The 22040-nt window shown below is 36.8% G+C and overlaps 2 protein-coding genes across 2 annotated transcripts in view; one reads left to right on the forward strand and one right to left on the reverse strand.

Moving 5' to 3' along the window:
- DNAH6 (dynein axonemal heavy chain 6) overlaps window positions 1-18678 on the forward strand; it is a 184085-nt gene extending 165407 nt beyond the window's left edge. Inside the window, exons 69-76 of the mRNA XM_070935458.1 lie at window positions 1386-1507; window positions 5106-5235; window positions 8546-8673; window positions 11529-11714; window positions 13284-13356; window positions 15558-15709; window positions 15955-16177; window positions 18575-18678. Of these exons, the coding sequence (XP_070791559.1) occupies window positions 1386-1507; window positions 5106-5235; window positions 8546-8673; window positions 11529-11714; window positions 13284-13356; window positions 15558-15709; window positions 15955-16177; window positions 18575-18678 (1118 nt within the window). The remainder of the gene's footprint in view (window positions 1-1385; window positions 1508-5105; window positions 5236-8545; window positions 8674-11528; window positions 11715-13283; window positions 13357-15557; window positions 15710-15954; window positions 16178-18574) is intronic.
- A 1779-nt stretch (window positions 18679-20457) lies between these two features.
- LOC139313131 (neuronal acetylcholine receptor subunit alpha-7-like) overlaps window positions 20458-22040 on the reverse strand; it is a 95100-nt gene continuing 93517 nt past the window's right edge. The window contains exon 10 of the mRNA XM_070938528.1: window positions 20458-20979. Within this exon, the coding sequence (XP_070794629.1) occupies window positions 20458-20979 (522 nt within the window). The remainder of the gene's footprint in view (window positions 20980-22040) is intronic.

The raw sequence follows: 22040 nt of genomic DNA on the forward strand, positions 1-22040 counted from the left end.
TGGCTTTCTTTGCATGCCCAAGGGACATGTTTTAGTTAACTCTTTTCATGTCATTACTACAGAACAGCTTTCTCATTGCTCAAATGAATTAACACTATCTCTGATAACTTTTAATAATTTCCTTCCTGTTTTGAAATGAAAATCCATCACTTTACTTAGCCAGTCTTCATTTTACACTATCAGATTGCTGTATACAGTATATAAATATAAAATATTTGTGTGTGTATTAACAGTTTAATGTTCTCTATGGGTAAGCAATTATTTGCTAATTGAAATGCATTATTTCTTCTTGTTGGTTTAAAAAACATCCATACAAATAGTTTCTCTCTCGTAAATTCAACCAGAAGATTCACTCCAAAAGAAGTGTGAACATTATTTCTAATTCACAATGCTAATTTCAGCAAGTTTTCCCTCTCCTTGCCACCCTAGTAGCTGTGCTGTCAACACCTTGTAATTAAATGTCAATGTCATTCTATTCTATGTGCTAAAAACACAACCAAAAACTCCCCAAGGAATATTAAAATTGCTTACTCAGTGACTGGTGCCTTAGTACCACTGGGGACCAGTTTAGAAGAAAAAGGGCATTGCAAATTGCAGCTGTTTAGGGACTAGAAATTATATTCAGAAGCTCTTTTCTAAGTATCCTCATCAAATTTGCAGTGGTGGCAGGGGAGAAAGCCTTCTCTTGGATGGCGTCCTTGAGGAGAGCTCAAGGAGAGAGGCTCTCCTCAAGGATGCTTCCCCAAAATCCACATTCAATGGAGCTCTTTCTATTTCTCAAACTTTTTTTTTTAATAAAAAGAACTTAAAGCTCTAAAAAAAATTGCTTAATGTTGCTTTTATTTGCTGTCTTGATTGTTGCTCTTTTTATGTATTTAACTGAATTCCCTGTGTTTTATCTAATCGAGCTTAGAATATTTTAAAGTTATTTGTTATCTAATACCCAATTAGATAAAACACCAGCATTCAGTTAAATACACAGAAAGAGCAACAATCAAAACAGCAAAAAAAGCAATATTATTTGTTGTTTCAAATAAGCTCTGTATAAATGGCGTTCTGTATTAATGTGTTTTCTGTACTCTTTCATAAAGCAACAAATATTGCATTGTAAAACAGTAGAGGAAAATTATGAAGGTGTTATAAAATGCTTAGGCAATTTTTAATGTATATGTTTGGGAAGTTATTTTTCAATATTTGAACTCCTGTAACTGTAGGAAGACCTAATCTGACACATATCATGTAGAGTGGTAGAATGTTCTCTGAAAGCTAGCTGTATGATATTAATTATTAAAGTTGTATCTACATAAAATTGCATCGTATAGAATGCATGAAATTGTTATTGTGTTTGCCTTTTAATAAATTTCTGTTTCTTTTTAATAAAACAGGAATATATTTTGCCCCTGTGGCTGACAGTTTGCAAAATTTTAAGGAGTATATTGAAAACCTTCCTTTGATTGATGACCCAGAAATATTTGGAATGCATGAAAATGCCAATTTAGCATTCCAGGTGCGAATGTACTCAAAATAAATGTTCAAAACTAATTTAAGATAAATTGTGTTTTACAGCTCAGTGTAAAAGGAGGACTTTGCTAGTGTTAGTCAGTTGCACAAAAATAACAAGCAGTAATTGTTAAGTGTTCTGTACAGGATTGCTAAAATGTGTCCATCCCTAAAATATTACTAAGATAATTCTTAGTCATGCAAAAGTTTTTCTTTTCAGTTATTTTAAAACATATTATAATGTATGCTATACATATTTCATTACCAATAATATTTATACCAATAATATTGCCATATCAATTTAAAATTTTGCTTAATAGAAGAATAATTTCAAACTTACACTATCAGCCTGCAATATTCTTGTTAAATAAAACTGTGCTCTAACATCTAATGCAGTTTCTCTGCGGTTATTTTAAATCATTCATTGAAAATCATCTTAATTATCCTCAATGGAAGGACCAACATTCTAAACTCCACCATCCACCTCCACCTAGTCCTCTCGGCATGGGGCAGGTCACCTTTACAGTTGGCAGAAATCTGAAGCAATCTGCAAACAGAATAAATTCACTCCTGCAGTCTAAAATACAAAATCTTATTTCAAGGGCAAGATTTCCCTGGGAGTATTTCAGGTATCTGTCATCTGTTATACAGCCTGAGTCCTTGTGTAATATTAACAAAATAAATTATTATGGTTGATTGCACAGTCAGCCAGATGTTTAGAACTGTTTTGGCATTTTTATCCACCTATCAAGTAATATTAGGTACCCAAAAATGTGAAATCACTTCTGCCAGTTCTTTAGTTGGTGTTGGCCTTCATATGCACCAAGTTCTTCCCAAGAAGCTAGGATGTCATAATGTATCTGCAACTTGGCCTTTTGAAATTGATAGATGAAAATTTTGTCAAAGCATAGATTCTCTAAGCGCTCATTTTTTGAATTAATTTTTCAAATCTATGTTTTCATTATTGCTACATGATAATTTTTACAGATGTTCCAGTGAATCCAGTGAATTCTGTTTTGTTTTCATCTTTACCGCACTTTGGTATCAGTATACCTCACATGTACATACAGGTTATTTCCATATTTTTTCTTATATGCATTATAATTCATGACTATAAATTAACAACGTACCTTGTTCTGTACACTGTGTGCTTGTTATAGATACATAAATATATATTCATTTTTATCACATCTTATCTTATTTTAACATCCTTAATCTTTACTTCTATTCTTTAACCAGTTGTACCATAAAGTCCAAATCAAATAGAAGTTAGTTTCTCCTCTGTCTTTTATTTCCATTGTCAGCCTATACATCTCCACACATTCTAGCACTTTCCTTATCACCATTCCATCAGAAGGTATTCTTTCATTCTTCCAATTTTGCACATAAACAATTCTTGCCGCTGTTATTATGTGTAACATTATGTATTGAATTTTTTTATTATAATTTCCTATTAATATACCTAATATACCAGTGAATCACTCTGATAACTGTTATGCCATTGTTTATAATCAGTTTGTGTGATCTTCCTGCACCAGTTGAGTATATGATCTACTTTTCTTCTGGTTTTTTTTTTTTACATAATCTGCACTTTGAATTATTTGATGGTTTTTCAATTCTTACTTTGATTGCATTACTTTCAATAGCTTGCCCTTGCGCATCTAAAATCAAGCTTCAATTTCATTATTTAATGTTCTCCAGGTCATGGACAATTTTTATAAAAGATTGAGAGGAAAGTGGCTAAGGTAAAACCTTAGCTTACAATTGGAACATTAAAAAAAGAAACCAAAGGTTTGAATTTGGGTGCAGGAGAACAAGCTAGTTGAATTAATGCAATCAAATTGGTGGGAATATAGAGTTGAAAAAATATAGTTGAGAATGAGCAGGGTGAAATATTGTAGGATTTCCAGTATAAAATCTTGACATTAGATTTAATGGTGGCTGAAAAGAAGGATGTCTGGATAATTGATGTAACAATATTAGGTGACAGTAGAATTGAAGACAAAGAATTGGAAAAGATTGCAACGTATCAAGATCTGAAAATGAAAATTGAAAAATTATGGCTTAAATTAGCTACGGTGGTCCCAGGGGTCATGGACACACTGGGTGCCATACCAAAAAATCTTGGACAATATTTAGAAAATATGTACATTGATAAATTTCCCATCTGTTGATTACAAAAGGCCACACTGCTTGGATTCACTCCTATGTTACATTATATCCTAGGTTTCTATGGAGATTTTCAGTCATCCAGGTAATGTTTGTCCCAAAGATGCTATTCAAAAGGCAAGTGGAGTTTTTTGTTTTTTCCTTGAAGGTGTTTCACTTCTCATCCAGGAAGCTTCTTCAGTTCAGAACTGAAACTCCACTTGCCCTTTGAAAAGCACCTTTGGGACAACATCCTAGGTTCTTGGGAAGAACTCAATATGTATGCAGACAACACCAGCTAAAAAACTGGCAGCTATGATTTCACGTTTTGTGTATGTAATAATGGTAATTTATTATATGCTGTTTGACTTCCAGCAACTTAAAATATTTAAAAATAAGGAACAATGCAAAAGTCACAAAAACTGTACAAAACAAAAAGGGGAGCAAATAAATAAATTTCGAGGGGCACAGAAAGGAAGAAAGAACTTGAGTGTTTCCTTAAAAGATATATTATCTTACTGTAAATCATTTCATTATCTATAATATTTCCTGTGAGGAAATGGAGTATTAGGCAGAAAAATATATAGTAAAAACACTGACATTTGGTGATAAAGAGCTCATTTTGATGATGTTAGCTTGGGTAATGAAACGTCTGCAAGAAAACAACCAAGCTCAGAGAGCACCAAGGACCCCTCAGCTCATTTTATCTTGTGTATCATCATCTCATTTTTAAACTTTCCAAAGCAAATATCAAAATTGGTTACTTCAAGATTGAGGAACTGGTTTTTAAAAATGTTAATGATGGTTGATGGTATATCAGTCATTATAAGTTTAATAAATAAATAAATAAATAAATAAACAAATGAAGGATATAATAAGCTTAAAGCTCAACATTTTGAAAAACATTTCACAAGATATACATAGCCTAAGAAATTGTGGCCCTTCAGAATGAGCAAAAGGATTTTAAAAAATTCTTTTGCTAGAAAGTAATTACATAAAACCATTAAATATGAATTCAACCTTCAGCATTAAGGCTACCTCTGATCTATATTCTAAAAAGTTAGTGGATCATTAAGTTAAAAACATGTAGATGGATTGCCTTTCCTTCAACTGAAAGCTTTAAAATTATTTACTTGACTGAGTTGCCAACTAGTTTAATCAGCTTTAAATACTTCTGTTGATTAAAGAATCAAAATGAGAAACCTAATATGAATGCATTTTATAAGCAATTTCAAAGACCAAAGGGAAAAATATATTGTGAGATGATTTTCACACAGAACCATTTTTTTTATGAGTGAAATCTTCACCTTGATAAAGAATTAGTGTGCTTTCATAGTGATGGTGAAATTAAGCAAACAGGCAAATTTATAGAAAGAAATCTTTCAATTTTAAGTGTCAGATATTTTTAATACGGGTTTCTAAAAATTAATATTTCATATTTTCTTTTTTTTTTATAGCGAAAGGAAACTAATACTCTGATTACTACAATACTTGATGTACAGCCACGAACAACAGCCCAGGGATCAGGAAAAAGCAATGATGAGATTGTGCATGAGCTTGCTACTTCAATCCTTGCTAAAATTCCTGGTATGACAATCACTGCTTACTTTTCTTAATATCAGGGATTATCTTTCCTTATTCCATTATGTACAAAGTATTCGGTTAACTCAATTAAACAATCACTTTCCACATATTCGCATTTATATAAGTTATATATCTTTAAGAAGTGGTCTGTTCCATGACCAGCGGTGCATGGTGAGTTAGGTTCAGTATTTTTTATTTTAATTGAAGACAAGGATATTGACATCTGCTGGGAGAAGTGGGGGGGGGGAGGTAATATGGCAGCCATGGTGGTGTGATCAAAGCCTTTCCTCTATAGACATCATTTGAAGTGGAGAAAAGTTTAGAGGAAGAAAAAAAAGGACATGGTCCCTGAGGTAAATATTTATTTGTGTTTGTATTATATAAGTAGATATAAGGTATTAAGGTCATCTTCAACAACATACAAACTTATACAGAAGGGGGCTGTTCAACTGAAACTACCATAACGTCACCAGAGATTCCTTTCAAGAAATAAAAAATACCTTAGTTCTTTGTACACATTGGCTGGGGAAATACATCAGTCTCCTAAACGATTCTAACGGCAAAAGCCATTTAAAAATAAATATTCTCCAGTATATACAGTATTACAAAGTAATTGGAACATAAACAATTCAAGATGAATAACTTTTATGTAATTTGTTTATCCGCTGTTTAAGATCATGTTATTCTAGTAAAATCTGTGTGCTACTTAAGATTCACACAGAATGAATTTGTTTCTTTTGTTCTTTGGGTTTAATATTGAGAAAATAAACAAAAATATAAAAATATGACAATCGTTTGAGGAAACATCTTGTAACTGAGAATAGAGATGTAGGATGAAAGTAATCTTCATACCTTTGAAGTGTACCTTGTTTCTATAATCACAATATAGACATTGTGCTGGACTTCACCATGAATTTCGCCTAGACTGCTTCAAAAATGCACAAAATAAAATCTTCACCCTGAAAAATGCTTGTCAGGCCATTTGTGGTTTGTATAGTTCTGCTCTGCAGACTGAAATAAAATTGCTATAAGGCAATAAGCAGTAATCAGCATAATGATTTTATTTAATGCAGATTAAAACTAATTTAATTTTAGCTTCCTTTAAAAAATAACATACAAATGACGTTGCTATTGATAAGCCATTTTTGAGGGAAGATCTATGGTCTTAATTGAGGCAAGTTATTCTTTTAAGTGCATATCTGCAAATATTTTCTTAATGAGTAATTATTTAGAAAATCATAATTAATTGATAAGACCTGTTAATATCAGCCCTGTTAAATAGTTGGCTGTCTATTCTGATTGTAATATCTAACTTGAGTTAGTACAGTCCAGAAACAGAATGTTAAATCCACTTGCCAGAATGCCATTCGGCAGCTTCTTGTATATGTTTATTCAAATATAAAATCTGTATCTACTTGCTCTGTATGTTCATAGAATTGTATACTTAATTTTGCAGTGCTTTCCAGAATATGCCAGTGCATCTGTACATTTAAAATATATCCCTAGGTTTGTTCCTTTGTTTTGCTTCATTAGCAAAGGAAGTCACCAAATACTGTATTTTTTGCACTATAAGACACTCCAGACCATAAATTGTACCTAGCCTTTGGGGAGGAAACAAAGGAGAAAAAATCTGCCTCTGCCTCCCAGCATCCATCAGTATTCATCTGGCTAGCATCCTTGCAGCAAACAGCCTGGTCAGCTTCAGCATGTTATCACAGTCTGATTTAGCACGAGCAGCTGATTGGTGGTTTAATCTGTGTCCCAGAATACCACCTATCGGCTGTCCCAGACTGCGGGGATCGCCACCTAACACCGCCTCTGCACATCCTGTTTTTGGCCTCTGCATGACCCCGTTTTTGGCCTCCGCACACCCCATTTTCAGTCCATTCCAGGTGGCGGGGATCACTGCCACTACCGTCTATTGCCACCAATTGGCGGCAGTGATGATCCCTGCCGCCTGGAATGGGCTGAAAACAGGGCACGCAGAGGCCGAAAATGGGGCGCGCAGAGGCCAAAAACAGCCGAAGGGTGTGGGCCAGTGGATGGGTGGGGCTTCAGCAACATTCACTCTATAAAATGCACAGACATTTCCACCCACTTTGGGGGAGGGAAGGAAGTGAGTCTTATAGACGAAAAATACGGTATTTTCTTCAAAGTTGTTTGTTTAATCTGAAGAATGCCCTATCTAGCAATTGCATCTAGCAATTTTGGGGGGTATAGTGTTAACTCAGTATATTGATATTGAGTATAATTTTATTCTACACTGTAGCGGTCTCATTTGTCTAATTTTCCAAAGGGTTTACTTCAAAATTTCCAACAAAAGGCCCAGCTTTTATTGAAATAAATCCACTTACTTTTTGAAGAGATCACTTGGATTTATACAATATATTAAAACATAAACTAACCAACTATTTTATAGTAATAACTTTTCTAAAGGAAAGTCAGAACTGACAAGAGGAAGAGAAAAAAGTCTTTCTTATGATTCCTTCCTTCCTTTTATAAATAGAGATACTTTTAGCTGAAATTTGTAGAACACAGAAAATAGAAAAGTGTTATTTCTACTAGTTACTGTAGAAGTAGAAAATGTATTTTAGCATTATAAGATCCTCTGTGTCTGCCATAGGATACCAGCTGTTTTGAATTCAGGACTACTCTCTTTCATAGTGAAAGTGTAAGAGAAGTATCATGTTTTTAGCCTACTAAGCCTTGGAGAAATTGAGAAAATTATTTTGTTTTGTTTTATTGTTTGATTTGATTTTAATATTGGCTACTGTGAAAAATTACGATTGTCATCCTTCCCTGATTGGTATATATTATCTCATAAAACTATTTAATTTGGATCTCTGCTGTGATGTGTGAAGTTGGTGCATGGCCTATTTCCTACCGGAATGGAACACTGTTCTCTGGCTGAGGGGGAAGATTAAAAAGTCAAAACTGAGGCCAGGAAGACTAATTGCCATTGCTCTATGCTTTTATGCAATGCCACTAAACAATTCCCTTTTAGGAAGGTTGGCGGTAAACTCTCAGACTTTAAGAGAGCCTGGGGATTAGATGCTTAGCCATCACCAAAGGCTTAAGTAAATGCCTTGCCCAAGCATCTCTTTTGCCTTCAAAGCCTCTTAACAATAAAGGAACATTCCTGGGTTTCTAAGTTGGTGTGAAATCTGGTGTTGAGCAGATCCTATATTGCCTGCTGTCCCACGAATCCCTCCTCAAATCATCTATTAGCCATCACTGTGTGTTTTAAATGTGTGGCAACTAACTTTCTAAGAGATGAAAACAATGTGGGTTTGTTTTATTTTATTTTTTTCAGAGAAGCTGGACATGGACCTTGCTGCAGAGATACTTTTTGTGAAGGATAGCAAAGGTCGAATAGATTCTCTAACTACTGTTCTTGGGCAAGAAATAGATCGTTTTAATGGTCTTCTCAGTCTGCTAAGGGTATAAAAACATACATTTCTCAATTAATGGAATGAATTCTGGTGTTATGATTGGGATTTAAATCAAAATGTTTGTCTAACGTATTCTATCATTCTTCCAGAAAAAGTAAATAAATTGGAAAGCAGGGATTCTCTCCAAAAGTGATGGGTGGATAAGAAGTATGAAAGAAGGATGATGTGGATAATATTGGGGGGGGGGAGGAATAGAGATAGATAGATTGATAGATGATAGATAGATAGATAGATAGATAGATAGATAGATAGATAAATAGATAGATAGATGATAGATAGATAGATAGATAGATAGATAGATAGATAGATAGATAGATAGATAGATAGAGAATATGTAAGACTGAGTGTTGCTAAATAATATCTGTGATATCATTGGGACTTAGCAAGCCTAGTTTGGGTGGTTTATCTGTGTTATTCCTTTTTCTACATATGGCATTACAAACAATCTTCAACTTAATTAATGACCTAATGACTTAATTTTGTGCTTAGTCTTTGCACTAATGACTGTGCTTGGCAACCAGCAGGGATTTTCAATGGTTCCAGTCTTCTAAGATCATGTGTTTGGTTATTGCAACCTTCCCAACTGACTTCCAATTAGCAAAGGCAAGGGGGGAGGGCTGTATTCCTTAACCACCATGGGACATATTTAACAACTGTGGTGATTTGCTTAATAACAACAGCAAAAAGGCTATGAAATTGGGCATAATTCATTTAACTGCTTTGTTTAGCACTGGAGGTTCTGGTCCCAATTGTTATCACAAATTGAGGACTGCTTTAATTGATATACTATTAAAGCTCTCCTGTCTATTTGTAACCTTACATTAGGTCAAATGTCTATGGAGATTCTCAGTCATCCAGGTCATAGTTGTCCTAAAGGTGCTTTTTCAATGGGCAACTTGACTTTCTTGTGGGTTTTTTTGAAGACATTTCACTTCTTATCCAAAAAGCTTCTTCAGTTCTGACTGGATGGTGGGGGATGGAAGGATTTATATTCTTTGCAGACAGCTGGTCATTTGCATTCTTTTAGTGAGTCATTGAGGCCACCTGGAGGTTTATCTGTGTCCTCAGAGTCACCTGAGTAGTACAAATGGGTGTGGAGCCTTCTTGGAACTGCTGAAAGGACTGTGTTGTAGACTGGAGCTAGATGATGTCGTATCCCTCTCCCCTGTTTGAGAGAGGGCTGTTCAGTTTTGACATGGATGGCCTCTTTGTCCCTGTCTTTCAAACCAGTGGTCCTCTCTATCCAAAATGTGGACTTTGCTGTCTTCAATTCAACTTTGAACAGTTGCTAAACAAATAGTTATACGTCAAGAACTCCTTATATCTTAAATCCACTAAATTAAAGGTTTTGCTACAAAAATCCAGGATGGATTACTTGTGTATAATTGGAAATTTCAAGGATCTTCACATCAGTTGTATTCACAGAGTTGTGGCTGCTGCAGCATCACTATAGTATAGTCAGTTACAGTCACGTGATCATGATTTGCAGCACTTTCTGCCAGCTTCCCACAACAAAGTCATTTGGGAAGCGAACAGGAAGTCAAAAGCCCCTCCCATTCCTACTGCAGCATGAAATAATTTCTGGCTAATGAAGATTGATATGAAGGCTGCATGGGAGAAATGTTGCTTTCATAGAATGCATCATTGGAAAGAATGCATTAACCTTGTCGGAAGAGAGTGACAAATCAGGAAAACAGTTCCAGGAATTATCTCACTACTTTCACAGGCATATATCTTTACTGACAGGAAAATTTCATCTTATTTCTCAGAACATTGGTCACACCATGTTTGTTTTCCTGGCTTCCTTTAATTGAAAGAGGTTAAGACAAAATAGTTGCATTTTTTGTCTTTTCAAACGAATATGGTAGATAGTTTCCATTTGCTTGTGAATCCTCTATAAAAATTGTTGGGAAAACCTCTTACAAACATAGATAATATAAAGCAGATAAAGCAGATACAGTGTATTACTGCTAAACTTCCTTATTACAATTAGGCAAGGGTACTCATAAGAATGTGCTGGAAGATGTGAAAGCAACCTGTATATGTTGTATAGACAACTTCAGAAACATGGCTGCAGCACCGCTGAGATTTTATCAGTGATTTTCTCTTCTACAGCTCCATTTGGTAGGTTCATTAGATCAATGTTTCTCAATTTAGCAAGTTGAAGATGAGTGGACTTCAATGAGCCACAGTGGCACAGTGGTTAGAGTGCAGTACTGCAGGCTACTTCTGCTGACCGCTGGCTGCCTGCAATTTGGCAGTTCAAATCTCACCAGGCTCAAGGTTGACTCAGCCTTCCATCCTTCTGAGGAGGGTAAAATGAGGACCTAGATTGTTGGGGGCAATATGCTGCCTCTGTAAACCGCTTAGAGAGAGCTGTAAAGCACTGTAAAGCGGTATATAAGTCTAAGTGCTATTGCAATTCCCAGAAATGGCCGGAGATGAAACTCAAATACTTTGGCCACCTAATGAGAAAGAAGGACTCTCTGGAGCCTAATGCTGGGAACTATTGAGGGCAAAAGAAGAATGGGACGACAGAGAATGAGGTGGCTGGATAGAGTCACTGAAGCAGTCGGCATGAGCTTAAATGGACTTAAATGGAGATGGTAGAGGACAGGAAGGCCTGGAGGAAAGTTGTCCATGGGATAGCGATGGGTCGGACATGACTTCGCGACTAACAATAAGATCTTAAAGTTGATAAGGTTGAGAAACACTGCATTAAATTGAAGCTAACTTGAGAGTGAGAGAGTTGGCAATACAATTGCCTTGGGAAAATACAATTACTGTTATATTCTTTTCCTCTCCATAGCAGACTAAAGCGTAGTATTGTTGTTCAACTTTCAGAACTCTCTACAAACACTCAACAAAGCCATTGCAGGGTTTGTAGTAATGTCCGAAGAAATGGAGAGAGTGTACCACAGCTTTCTTAACAATCAGGTTCCAGGCCTCTGGGCCAACGCCGCATATCCATCTCTAAAACCTTTGGGGGCGTGGGTGAAAGACCTTGTGCTCAGGACAAGCTTCATAGATGTAAGTAGAAATGCTATTCATATGTATACGCTGTACTAATTGTCTATAATTTAGGCTATGTTTCAGGTGTAAGGAGTTTTAGGAAAGTTAAAAGTTAAAGTTAACCCAAGTTCATTCTTCAGCTTTCTTGTCCCACTCCCACAAAAATGTTGAGAGCACCAATGACCTATTTATTATGAGGGGACTTCAGCTTCCAGAAGTCGCATGGCTTGCTGGGGAATTCTGGAAATTGAAGTTCACTCATCTTAAAATAGCTAAGGTTGAGAAATACTGCATGACATCATTGATTATTTTAGCATAAAAGATAAAATATGAGGTAAATTCATGTAAACACAGGCCAGTGAGCACCTGTGAAATGTTTATACAAACCAGAATGCATTAGCATATCAAACTGCAATTCGCAACTCAAAAATGTGCACAAAAAAAACCATATCTGAAAGAATATGCATATTAAGAATGTATGTCAGGAGAAAAAAAATCATATCTGGAAGAAAAATTAGTTCAGGGAACAGAAACAATTTCAGACAGCTGAAACTGTTCAAATTGTTAAAAATGAAGGTCAGAGGCTCCATTATTATGAAACAAGTGGGTACAAGAAACACTTTAAAGGGGGAGAAATTAAAAACCATGCCAAATGCTTGCCTTTCCATTTATTGCAAGTTGGCTTCCGTCTTGTTTAAATTAATATGCCAAATATGACTTGCAGCAAATAAACTAATGAGAAAACGCTTGGCAGAATGAAGGTAAAATTCCCTATTCTTGGCATGGAGAATAATGGAGAAGGGAGAGTAATGGCATTATTGCTTTCCCTAAATGGTTTAGCTGATTATTTGCAAAAGGGATACAGTTTTGTCATCAAAAATTAACAGTGGGATTTTATGTGCCTTCGTAATTCTGCAAAGTATCTTTGTTGCTATGGTTTGATAATACATCGCCATCAGATGTTGAACTTACCACTTCTCTAAGATACCGTAATTATGCTGTATGATTATGATATTTGAAATAATATGCGGCTGGTGTGCTGTATATACAAATTGAGTGCATCAGCATTTATGCAGGTACTGTGATCTGGAGACCCTCGACCTTGCATCAGAACCATTATTTTCTCTTTAACTTCAAACATGGTGCAAAGTACTCATGTTTGTTTTGACTGAGCTCCAATCTTAAACCAGTCGTATAATCAGGAAGATTGGGAGTAAAGGAAAGAGTTGGTCTATTTCACCCTGCTATCTTTCCACTAAGCACCCAAAATGGTATGAACAAAAACTAAGGCAGATGCTAAGAGTGGCTCCTCACCTCCTCCAGCTTCTGATCTGTATGAGAGAAGCCCTGAGCTTCATTCTGTCTGGGGGAACTTCAAATATTGTCATCCTGCAGCACCGAAGATTTCCTGGATTAGGACCAAAAGGAATGAAGCCATATCCATTTAGATGGAGAAGTAAAACCCTGGCAAACCCAGTTCAGTTGTCCCTCTCTGCAAATAAAATAACAGCAATCGGTTGTTTAATAAGTTAAATGGAATGTCGGATTTTATGCCTAACATATATCAATTGTTTTTTTTCCCCCTAGTTCTGGCTCAAAAGAGGTCAACCTAAATCATTTTGGATTTCTGGTTTCTTTTTTCCACAAGGATTTTTGACCGGTAAACATTCATAAATGTCTCTGTCTCTGATGTCACCTGTGTATGTTCTAAATTGTAGCACATCCACAAAAGGGTTGGAAAACCAGTTGTTCAGCTAGTTGTCTTGCTTTTGGTTTCAGATGCTCAGAATAGCCTGCCAAGCCGCTTTATTGTTAGCTGATTGATTGGGATCAGATTCGCAGGGCATTGTTTCCATTTCCCAATCCCCTTCAAACCATCTTTAAATTGGCCACAGAATTCTCTTCACCGCTGCTGCTGGCTTCTAAAAACCAAGAGGGTGTAATGGGAACCAGACACTCTTCTTCCGCCAGCTGATCAGTGAGAAAAAATCAATGTCCTGCCCTGCAGGGCCTGAGGCCTCCCCAAAACCCCTTTATGGTTGAATCTGCGCAAAAAAGGAAATAAAGCTGTTATTAAAAGGGGGAAGCTGTAAAGCCACTGAATTAGTATCCTGAAAGCACGTTGCTCATTGTGCCGATGAGAGGATAACATGCCAATAAATTTGGAGCCAACAGTTTTCCTAAATAATTCTAGTTCCATATTGGTGCTGTAAGTGGAGTGAAGAAGAGCAGGGGGAAGAGATGCAAATAGTGTACTGAAGATAATGTTGAAATCATGTGTTGTATAGCTTTGCTGGCTGGGGAATTCTGGGAGTTGAAGTTCACCAGGCTTAAAGTTGCCAAGATTGGAGACCCCTGGTAGAGCTCATTTTGTTTCAAAAGAGTATCCAGAAAAGAAGACATCTGAAGCAGCATTTTTATCGAATGCTGTTTTAGGCAGTGGATGATATAGAGTAGACCGTCCTTTCCTTCTTTTCAATTTTGAAAATAAATTCACAGTCAGAAGCAGTTTGCTAACATGCAGTGCTCATTATATTAATCTGGCACATCAATTCCAGTTGACCATGTTTCTGTGGTTCTAAGATCTGGCAGCAAAACATCCTACAAAACCATATGTACTTATAATGTATTGCCTGCTCTAAGATAGAAGTCTAGAATAAGTGAAAAGCAGCTCAAATGGATTGGAAAATATACCATATTTTTTGGAGTATAAGACACTCTGGAGTATAAGATGCACATTAGCTTTTGGGGAGGAAAACAAAAAAAAAAATACTGTCTCTGCCTACTAGCATCCATCGGTATTCATCTGGCTAGCGTCCTTGCAGCAAACAGCCTGGTCAGCTTCAGCACATTATCACAGCCTGATTCAGCATGAGCAGCTGATTGCTGGTTGGATCCGCCTCCTGGAATACCACCAATCAGCTGTTCCAGGCTGTGGGGATCGCCACAGCCCATTGCTGTCACCGCATGTTGCGTTTTTGGCCTCCACATGCTCTATTTTAGACCCATTCCAGGCTGCTGGGATTGCCACAGCACATCAGCGCCAATCGTCACCTCTGTGCGTTGCATTTTCAGCCTCCGCGAGTCATGTTTTCAGCCATTCTTGGCCTCTGCATCCCTGCCACCTGGAACTGGCTGAAAACACGATGCGCAGAGGTGGAAAACGCAACACACGGAGGCAGCAATCAATGGCGCTGTACTGTGGCAATCCTCACAGCCTGGAACATGTCTAAAATGGTGTGTGCGGAGGCCAAAAATGTGATGCGCAGAGGCCTAAAATGCCAAAGTGTGGGGGCCACCGGGTGGGTGGAGCTTCAGCAGAATTCACTGTATAAGACACACAGACATTTCAACCCACTTTTAGTGGGGGAGTGCGTCTTATACTCCGAAAAATATGGCAGTTGTTAAATAAGCACTCTGCAGTGCAGTAGAAATCATGTACTGCTTGACTTTCAAAAGAGAGGTCCTTAAACCCTCTCATAATTTACTACTTACTATGTTATTCTTTTGAACTAACAAAAGTAATAAAAATAATAAATAAAACGCTAATATGGTACTCGCAAGTACACATTAGGGCCACAATAATTGTTCAAAAAGTATGGTTCCCATTTTCTTTGTTTTAAAAAGATGGCTTGGAACAGTGGAATAGTATAATAAAGCAGTGCTGTATAAAAAGGCTTTTACAATATTGAAGATTAAATTATGAATTGGACTTTGCCAAGAGAGATTGTAACTATAGAACATATTTCTGAGTTTGTGTGAAGGCAAATTGAATTCCAATTACTGTGCATTGTTAATGGTTCTTTGATGACTGCTTATTTGTTCTTAAAAAGAGAACCGGGCCCTTTTTTTACTTCTCAGGAACTCTTCAGAATCATGCTCGAAAATATAACTTACCAATTGATGAGCTTAGTTTTAGTTACAACGTCATTCCTGTCTACAGAGACCAAACACAAGTATCAGAAGCTTCGAAACTGTGCCACTTTGGCAGTGAATTACCAATGGATGAAAAGGTATTTATAAATCTATAACTGCAATGACTATCCAGCCACAAAGAAGGACAATCTTGAATTCACATGAAATACCTTTATATAAAACCATCATGTTTATCTTGTACTGTGGTTGATTTCTGATACTTTTTTAATATGTTTTGTTGTATTTCAAGAATAGGTACCTGAGTACGGTAGGAACTTGGTAGCGCTAATGAATTATTAGCTCAGCTTTGACTCCCACCTTCCATCTTTTTTTTTTTTTTCAGTTGCCTTCTCCTGACGATGGGGTGCTGGTTCATGGCATGTTTATGGATGCCAGTCGTTGGGATGACGATGAAATGGTTATAGAAGATGCGTTACCTCGACAAATGAACCCAATGCTTCCAGTAATTCATTTTGAGCCACATCAAAATTATGAGCCCCACCTCTCGCTGTATCATGCGCCCCTCTACAAAACTGGAGCTAGAGCAGGAACCCTGTCCACCACGGGTAATTATTTTTTAATATCAACTTGGCAAATATACATGAATGACAGCCTAGCAAATGACTTTTATTCAACCCCCAAATAACAGTCATCTTCCAGGTGATGCTTTGAAGGGACTTCCTGGGACAGGTGTCTCAGAGAATCTCCCATCTAACTCAAGGGTGCAAGAGATCACAAGGAACCAATGTACAGCTTGTTAAAAAGCCAGAGGCCTGAAATTAAAGTCCTGTCGTGACATTATTATGTTTTTAAAAATGCAGGGAAATCATCTACGTTACCATAGTCCCACTTTTGAAATTTTTCACATCGATAGTATTTACAAGGGTTTTCAAAATGATGTACTTGGAATAGGTCCTGGTTCTGAACCAGATCCTGGGAGTAGATAAATCCTTCCTAAAAAGCAAGTACATTTCCTTTTTTTAATCTGGAAGCTGGTACAAAAAGTGCAGAATCAAGTTCTTTGGAGAGTTATCAGATAGTCATTTCTTTTCCTTAAAAAGGATGTATGCTTTGTTGTAAGAGATCTTCCTCTTTGCAAATAGCTCACAGAATAAGAGTGCAGATTGCCTTCCTGTGCAGAACTTGCTTCTGGGAATGTGGCAGGTGGGGGTAATGCCACATGAGTCAACGGATGTGGGCTGATATTCCAACTTCCTGACACTAGTATCATAGATTCTTCCCTAGAATTATGAATGAGAAAGTGGAAATGAAAAACTCCAGGTAATTTGAATAGGGAGAAGGTGAGTAGTGATATGTTGGGGGCATTCCACTCCATTGAAGCTGGACAGTATATAAGGATGTGACATCTGTTGCTAACTTCTGTTTCAGCTCAGCTCAGAAGTGACTAGCACAGATGAAAAACCATCACAGATTGTTTGGCTGTTTGTTTGGCTGGTTCCCATATGCTTGCTTCCTTTATTACACTACTGGTAATATAAACATAGAAACCGTTCAGAGCGCTAGTATGTCATATGAACTAAAAGCCTTCTTAGATGAAAGTATTAGATAATCTTACAACATTGATTATTTATGGCCAGCTCAACAGACTTATGTTCTGACTACATTGTTGCTCCTTTCAGCTGAATTCCCTATCAATAGTGAAGAAAAAACAAATTGGCAGAATTTTAGAATTTCAACTAATACATACATTCCTGTAAATGGCTTGGTTGTTTTAAACTTCTTTAGTTAAAACCCTGTCTTCCAACTCATAATGTTCTCATGTAGCATCTTCATTTTCACCTGTTTCCACAAGGATTTATTGTCACATCTGATCCAGACTGGGATCTTTATGCAGTCCTAGGGATGAACTTTAGTGCAACTGGTCACCATCCATTAATACAGAAACAGAGGCTTAGAAATAACTTCATTCCAACCATGTAGTTGTTTTAAAATAACTTGGTAAACATTTGTGCATTCTTTCTGTATAGTTTGCACTGTGTCCATTGTCTCCTATTATCACCAAAAGAAAATAATATAAAGAAAATGGTTTGATCTCATGGTCTCACAACCTATAGCAGAGCTGGGCAACTCAGGGCCCTTGTTTGCGGCCATCAGATTAGAATTTGTCTTTAATGTTTTTGAGCCAAAGGACCAGAAGAAATCTTTGTTTTTAATTATGGTTTTTATAGAAGGGCTTTTATTTCCTAGAATGGTAGAAGCATGATTTTCAAGCATTATGGTTTAGTGTGTTTGTGTGCCATGTTTAAGCTCATGGCAAGCCTTTTCTTGCGATTCACCATAATCAATGCAAGTATCTGAAGAATAATGTCACATTAACCCAAAATATAAATGCGGGTCTCTGATTTATGGTGCCTGCATTTTGAAACTACCTAAGTACATCAAGGTACACTTTGCCAAAAGAGTAGGAAGTTTTGCAAATATAGACTTTTTCCCCTTCCCGAAAAGCTAGCCTATTCCACAGCTGCACACAAGTTGACCCAATTCATTGGGAATACTAGGCCTCCAATGGGCTGCATGCAGACCCCAAAGCTTCCAAGGCAGTCTGCCTGGATGACTTTCTCTACCCCTAGTTCCTGCTGTCATCTTCACATGCCCTTCTGTCAGCAGTCATCAGATCAGCAGGGGAACTCAGGCAAGCCTAATACTGCATCGAGGAAGAAAGTATTATGAGCTCCTTCTTTATAGTTCTCTCCTCCTATTAAGATGAAAAAGAGGTTTTCTGTTCATGTCCGCACACTTTTGTCAACATGCATACCTATTGCTTAATATTGGCAGCATACCAATACCCAATGGTTGCCCACCTCTCTAAACCAAATATAATGAGCATGTTCTATTGTTTTCTTTCTTCTAGATCTTATTCTGGGTTTGTGTCTATTGGGGGCGGCGACAGTTTAGGAACATGGGGACTTTGAAACACTAACAATTTTCTTTTTTGTAATTAGGTCATTCTACCAATTTTGTGGTTACCGTCTTACTTCCTTCAAAAAGATCAAGCGATTATTGGATATCCAAAGGATCTGCATTACTTTGCCAGCTAAATGAATAATCAGCAGGGTTGGGTTTCTGTCTTCTAGCAAGACCTTGGCATCATGCTGAGACTCTATTCCAGGTGGGGAACAGTAACACTCCATCACTGTCATGCCTATGGAAATAGATTCCTGTATAAAACACATTGTCAAAAGGCCATACTTCTCTTCAATTTCATTTTTTAAAGTGCATTACATTTTATCAACACGTTGGAATCAATATTCGCTTTTCATTTCTCTTGATTCTTTTGCATGCATTCACTGGCAGCTCACATGGATTTTTGCATCAGTAATACAGGTTTTAAAAATGTCTACAAAACGTGCATGTTTTGTATCAAATTAACTTATCCTTTTAGTCTTTATATTTCATTTTCTTTATAAATGTGATTTGATTATAAAAGATGATCCTTTAAAAAAAATGGTTTTGGCTGATTCTGTTTTATCTGTAAAATGCTGTAAATCCTTCCTCAGTTTCTCTCAAACCTTCCACATGAAATAATTATCAGGGAAAATATCATCACAACAATTTGGCAGCTTGCAAACAGTTGGAAAATTTTTACATTATATACTTTCAAGAGTTGATGGGTACAAATTGTGTTCTTGGGTGAGTTTAATGTATGATGTGATTATTTGCATTTGGCAAATCACTATCTATTTCAATTCTGGGGACTTAGAATGAACAATTCCTTTATTCATTAACCGTGGGTCTAATGGGGGGAAAAGCTAGATTAACAACATCTTTCTGTGATCTTACAAGCTTCTTAGACTCTTGAATCTTTTTATTCTATAGAAAAAAAACTTTGTAATTGTTTTCTATAGAAGGTAAAAACTACAAGGAGTCATGACCAGGTTTTAATGTGCAGTTAGGTGCGAAGGGAATGTGTATTCCATTCAAAGTAATATAGTGCAGAAAAAGTGAACCTTGCTTTGATGTGCATTAATTTTGCTCATTTCACTGTAGCTCCAATTTCTATCAGTAGTTGTCAGTAATAAGTGAAACGTGCTGCATTCCATGCACATTTGGGGTTGTGGTATATATTAATTGTAAGAGAATTAAAATCAATAAGGTTGATGCAATTTAAGGACATTGGAGATGTTCAGACATAAATTCAAAGACAAAGATAATAAATGTGCAGCCGCAGCACTCAAGTTAGGGAAAGGGCGTAATTTATGTAATAGAAAAACAGAATATTCAACAATGAAAACATTTTTAACTTATTAGAAAAAAGTATTGCATTGACTTAACATTGTTATCAAGTGGAAAATGTTTCAGATTATCACAGTGATAGTAAAAGCTAAAACTTGCCATTTATTTGACAAACAGCAACTAACAGCATCATTCAATACATTACTGGAGATGAAATCTGTGTTAAACAACGATGCCAAACAAAAATATTGAAAACGATACGTTTAGCAAAGATCATGTTTCTAGGAAGAATTTACCAATGCAGCAACATGTTCACTAGTGTTTCCTAGTAGCACATATAGGTTCTATTTACTCAGTAAAGTGTATGGTGTGTATCTGATTTCTTGTCTAATATTGGTGATTATGATCACAAGTATAGGGAGAAGACACTATTTGAAACAAATAACAAATAACAAGAGCCAATTCTGTATCTAGAATATCTAACACTGGGGAGACAATTGGAATTTGAAACACATGCCGACTTTTTTTAATACTGAATTCAGCATAGAAAGTCTTTATTTCCATTTGAAATCTCATTGTTCTTCAAAACTAATGGCATCATTTCGTAATTTCCAATTACACTGGGGCATTCTTGTATTCATTTTGGAGAGGCTTATGTAAAATCTTTTGTAACAGCTTCAATAAAATTTGGAGCGGACATGAGAATTGTAAGTGTGCAGATGATGGCAAAAAGTGAAAATGCCACAAGGCATAATCTGTCTATGACAGCAGCTGCAAACTTCCATTCACTGCAGACCTCTTCCCCTTCATCCTGTTTCCGGAAACGGGCTGCAATGAACTGAACTTCTTCCAGGATTTTCACAATCACTGGGATAGTGTCCAGTAAAACTTTTCTCTGAGTGCTGTCGTTATCTTCAGGCGAAGAGCTCTGGTCCTTTCCGCCCTTGGTGTCTATCTCATTATTCTGTGGGCAACAGGGGTTTTCTATGGCATGGTAGCTGTAGATCATGTTGCCATTGCTAGAATGGTGTCCTGGTAAGATGTTCATTTCTACACTGCTGACACTGGACTGGTGCCTCGAGTGGCCATATCTGCAAGAGAGAGGCCTGATGTTCTCCCCTGGTTTTTTCATTCTGAGAAACCAAGCGCACCAATTCAGCAAGACGATACGGACCTGAAAAAGACAGAAACGCTCAGTGCCCTTCATGGAGGTCTTGTGAATGATTGCACAAAAGAGAGCAATGTGGTTCACAAAGAATATTGCCGTTTGGTAAATTGCTATATGAAGCATAACCGCTCATTACAAAGACCTTGGACAAAATCATTTTTCAATTATCTGCTTCCTCCAGCCCTTCCTCTGGCCTTAAACTGTTCATCTGGAGAGAAAAAAACGCTTCTCAGGTATTTTCACAAAATCACTTTTTTATTTTAGCCGGAGAAACAGATTCTTTCTTAAAGATACCTATAATCCTTCATAATAAGGTTTAGAAGTAGCTTTAGGAAGAATTTGATTGCTCCCAAGAAATTAACATTTGCCAAGAATCCAATCACTGGAAAGTTTCATTTATTGAAGTCAAAGAAATTTAATTTGATTGAAAGCGATTGCTAAGCCTGCTAAATGTAATGAACAGGAAAAGGCCAACTGCTATTTTGACACAACCAGTCTAAACTTTTTCATTTATTTCTCTTATTGTTTCCTATTTTATTCTAATTGTTGGGCAGAAAAATCCCTATGAACTTTGAACCAGCTTCAGACCTGAGAAAGGCATCACTCCTGTACAGGTAGTGCTACAGGAGTCCCACAATTGGGACAAAAATTTTGACTGCTATGCAATGAGGTCATTCAATGAGTCATTGTGTGATCGAACTCACTTTTAAGACCATTTTATTGTGGACATTAAGCAAATCACGGGCTATTAAGCGAATCATACACTTGTAATTCAAACGCGGCTCACCCCATTGACTTTGCTTGTTGGGAGATGACTGGGAAGATGGTCACAAATCACAGTCACATGACCACAGGACACTGCAACAATCATAAAGGTGAGGTGGCTCCAAGTGCCAAAATCATGTTCACGTGACTGTGGGAGTGGTGTGACCGTCACAACTTTGAGGATGGGTCATAAATCATTTCTTTTCAATGCCATTATAACTCTGAATTGTAGTTAAACCAATGGTTGTTAAACCGAGGATTACCTGTATTTGTTTTGTGAAAAATACTCACCAAAGTATCTA

The sequence above is a fragment of the Pituophis catenifer genome, unplaced genomic scaffold, assembly GCF_029215685.1.
Source record: "Pituophis catenifer annectens isolate HBS135680 unplaced genomic scaffold, rPitCat1.0.hap2 SCAF_2, whole genome shotgun sequence".
Lineage (NCBI taxonomy): Eukaryota > Metazoa > Chordata > Lepidosauria > Squamata > Colubridae > Pituophis > Pituophis catenifer.